The following is a 3,116-nucleotide window of genomic DNA, read 5'->3' on the forward strand; positions in this document are numbered from 1 at the left end:
TGGATGATGGTTGGATGATGGTTGGATGATGGTCTGCTGAGCTGATTCATTTCATCACTGCATGTTTTTAGAGGAGACCAGGAGCATCAGGAGGTTCTTGTAGAGGACGGTTCTTTCCTGCTGGAGGTGATGGTCCTTCAGGAGCATCACCTCCTGAAGGATCATCAGAACTGTCCCCATTTTCTCTCACGTCCTCAGACATCTGAACATCTCAAAGAGTTCGGTCCGTTTTCCTCCAGAACTGACCCAAACATGATCCATTTATCTGGTAATGGTTCCGTTCCCGCCTCCAGATAAGCTAACATCTTTAGCTTTGACAGAATTAGCTTCAATTGGATGTTTTCCCGCGTCCTGGCCCGACAGAAATCCTTTGTTCGGAGGCCCGGCGGAGCGGTACCGGCCGGTACTTGTCCCGGTCCGCTGTGGGGTCTTACCCTGCTCCAGGTCCTGCTGGTCGTACCACGGCTCCTCTTCCTCCGTGATGAACTCCTCCATCCTCCCGCGCGGGCTCAGCATGTGCCCTCCCCGAGAAGAAGGCGCGGGAATGGGGGAACAATGGCCGCCCGGCAGCCTCCGGCTCTCCCTGTCCTCCTTCTGTCCGCTCCTCCGGGCCTCCTCCTCAGTCCGCGCCTCCTCCCCCGCCTCCCATCCAGCCGGTCCAGCCCCGCGCTCCCTCCAGCCCGCTGTCGGAGCTCCGAGCTGCGGCTGCGCTGCTGCGGAGACGTGGCAGCGGCGCCCCGCGGTGCGTTCAGGGGCGGCTCGGAGTTCTCTGCACTCCCGTCTGTTTGTAACAGCAGCTTATAAAAGGTAACTAATGAACCGGAAGCCGGTCCGCGTTATAATAAGACCCTTCATGGTAATAATGAACCACAATCTGTGCGTTTGTCTGGAGGACAGGTCACACGAACACCAGCGGAGGTTTCGGTTCTGACGAGGTTCTGTTGTTCTCAGTACCAGTGGGCTTTAAAGGTTCGGTTAGGGGACGGTTTGTTGTTGTTTTGGTTGAACTTCAGAATCTACATGGATGAGATGATCGACTTTTGAAGTCTGGAAGCGCTGAGGTCAGAACCCCGAGACCACAGATGCTGAAACTGTAAATTCCCAGCATTTGTACTGACCGTGAAGAGTGATAGAGAACCGCTCTGACTCCTTTATCTTTTAACTACCACAAACAAATACAAGTAGATGTGGTAATGTTTACTTAATGTTACCGTTTCTATTCAAGGACGAATATATGTGTAATTTAGATCGATATAGATGGGAATATATCGATATTTTTAACATAAAAAACAATCGAGTTTAAATGACATATTTCAAGATTCTGGTCACAATAAATGCTCAATTTCACCGCCAGGGGGCGACACTATCCAAGACTTTCTATGGGTAAGATTTACAAACATTTTCAGAGAAACGCCACGCATGCGCAGGTGAAGCAACCGAATCCCCTAAAAATACAATACAAACATGAAATCTTCAATAAACAACACATAAAGCAGAAGGGAAAAGAAAAAGTTGATTAAAATATATTTTCAAAAATGAAAGTCGCTGAAATGTGATTTTTGTGTTAATTTATTTGATAATTTTACTTCATTGCATTAATTCTTCTGAAAAGTGTTGAAAATGATGTTTACTTCATGAATGTGACATTTCTCCAATAACAAAATCAGCTGTTTTACATAAAGTTCTGGTCTGTGTTGTCATCATTTCTGCTCAAACTTGTTGTTCTGGTTCTGGTTCTTCTTCAAGTGAAGCCGTCCCGCCGGGCTCTACATCCCGGCTGGACGTCGGTGTCGTCATGACGACCCAGCTGTTCGTCTTCCTCTCCCGGCTCTCATTTAACCCTCAAACCTTCTGTGTCCTCGTGAAGTCTTCCCGAAGAGCCTCTGCTGTCCTCAGAACAGGACTTTTCTTTGAGGGGGGGTCTGTAAACATGTCCAGGCTCCGGGTGGGAGGATGAATACCAAGCAGCCTGAATGTTTGAGATGATTCCATCAGAGCAGGAATGAGGACAAAGACTCGGACTGATCTCCAGGGTTTCCGTTCTTTGACTCTCCAGCCGTAAATCTAATTTCATGAAACATTCCTGCATCCTCAAAGCTGCAGCTCGGAGAATCCACAGCAGGAATTTCAGGGAAAGAACTTCTGTTAACTGGAAAGACAGTCTGAAGATGAAGCTCAACCCTGAACTGAAGCAGACGTGAAAAGAGAAGTTCCATGAAAGAAGAATGGAGAGAAGAGCTGGAAGAGGAGAGGTCTGGTTTTTATGTTTCAGTCACATCAACAGTCTGTATCAGACCAGAACCTTCTGGATTCAAAACCGGGTCTCCTGATGCTCAGACGGTCCGTTTCTCCTCTGTGATTATCGCTGCTTTTAACCTGATCATGAACGGGTCATCAGAACCAGCTCGGTCCAAAGTTCACTAATCCTGTTAGACTTCTTGAGATTAAAGTGATCTGGTTCTCCTCCGTCTGTGTTCACACTGAAGTGAGCAGTACCAGAGTTCTCCTGCAGAACACAGACCTGGTTCTGAGAAGGAGCAGAGATCAGACCCAGACCAGATCAGACCAGAACCACAGCTGACAGAGAGAATCTGTTCTTTCTCCAGACTCCTTCTTTTTGTTGTCGACTTTCTTGGCGGTAAACCAAACTTCAGCTCTCAGAGAGTCGCCTGAATGCAGCGTTTGTGGTTTGGTTGTTTGGTTTCAGCGCCGTTCCTCAGAACCTCTGGGTCCACCTGGACTCTGGGCCGGTGCTCTGACATCAAGAACCCTGACAGGGTTCTACGGTTTTGTTTGGTGAAGACAGAAACTGTTGGGATGAGAGCCGGACTCTCTGGTAGACCGCTGAAGATCCCTGGTGCTCCTGCAGGGACTCTGGACCAGTTCTGGACCAGTTCTGGACCAGTTCTGGACCGGTGCTGGACCGGTTCTGGACCGGTGCTGGACCAATTCTGGACTTGTTCTGGACCAGTTCTGGACCAATTCTGGACTGGTGCTGTACCGGTTCTGGACCGGTGCTGGACTGGTGCTGGACTGGTTCTGGACCGGTTTCCATGGAAGAACACATTCCACCAGGAGGTTTTTCCACCGGACAGATCTGCAGACCTGCTGTGTTT

General features: G+C 49.0%; 1 protein-coding gene across 2 annotated transcripts in view; it reads right to left on the reverse strand.

Annotated features, from left to right (window-relative positions):
- LOC112141825 (cerebellar degeneration-related protein 2-like) overlaps positions 1-751 on the reverse strand; it is a 9,862-nt gene extending 9,111 nt beyond the window's left edge. The window contains exon 1 of one of the 2 annotated variants that reach the window (XM_024264989.2): positions 435-751. In XM_024264989.2, the coding sequence (XP_024120757.1) occupies positions 435-516 (82 nt within the window). In that variant the 5' untranslated portion in view covers positions 517-751. The remainder of the gene's footprint in view (positions 1-434) is intronic. The other variant, XM_024264988.2, reaches the window with a different exon arrangement.
- Positions 752-3,116: the final 2,365 nt, after the last annotated feature.

Source organism: Oryzias melastigma, linkage group LG19, assembly GCF_002922805.2.
Source record: "Oryzias melastigma strain HK-1 linkage group LG19, ASM292280v2, whole genome shotgun sequence".
Taxonomy (NCBI): Eukaryota; Metazoa; Chordata; class Actinopteri; order Beloniformes; family Adrianichthyidae; genus Oryzias; species Oryzias melastigma.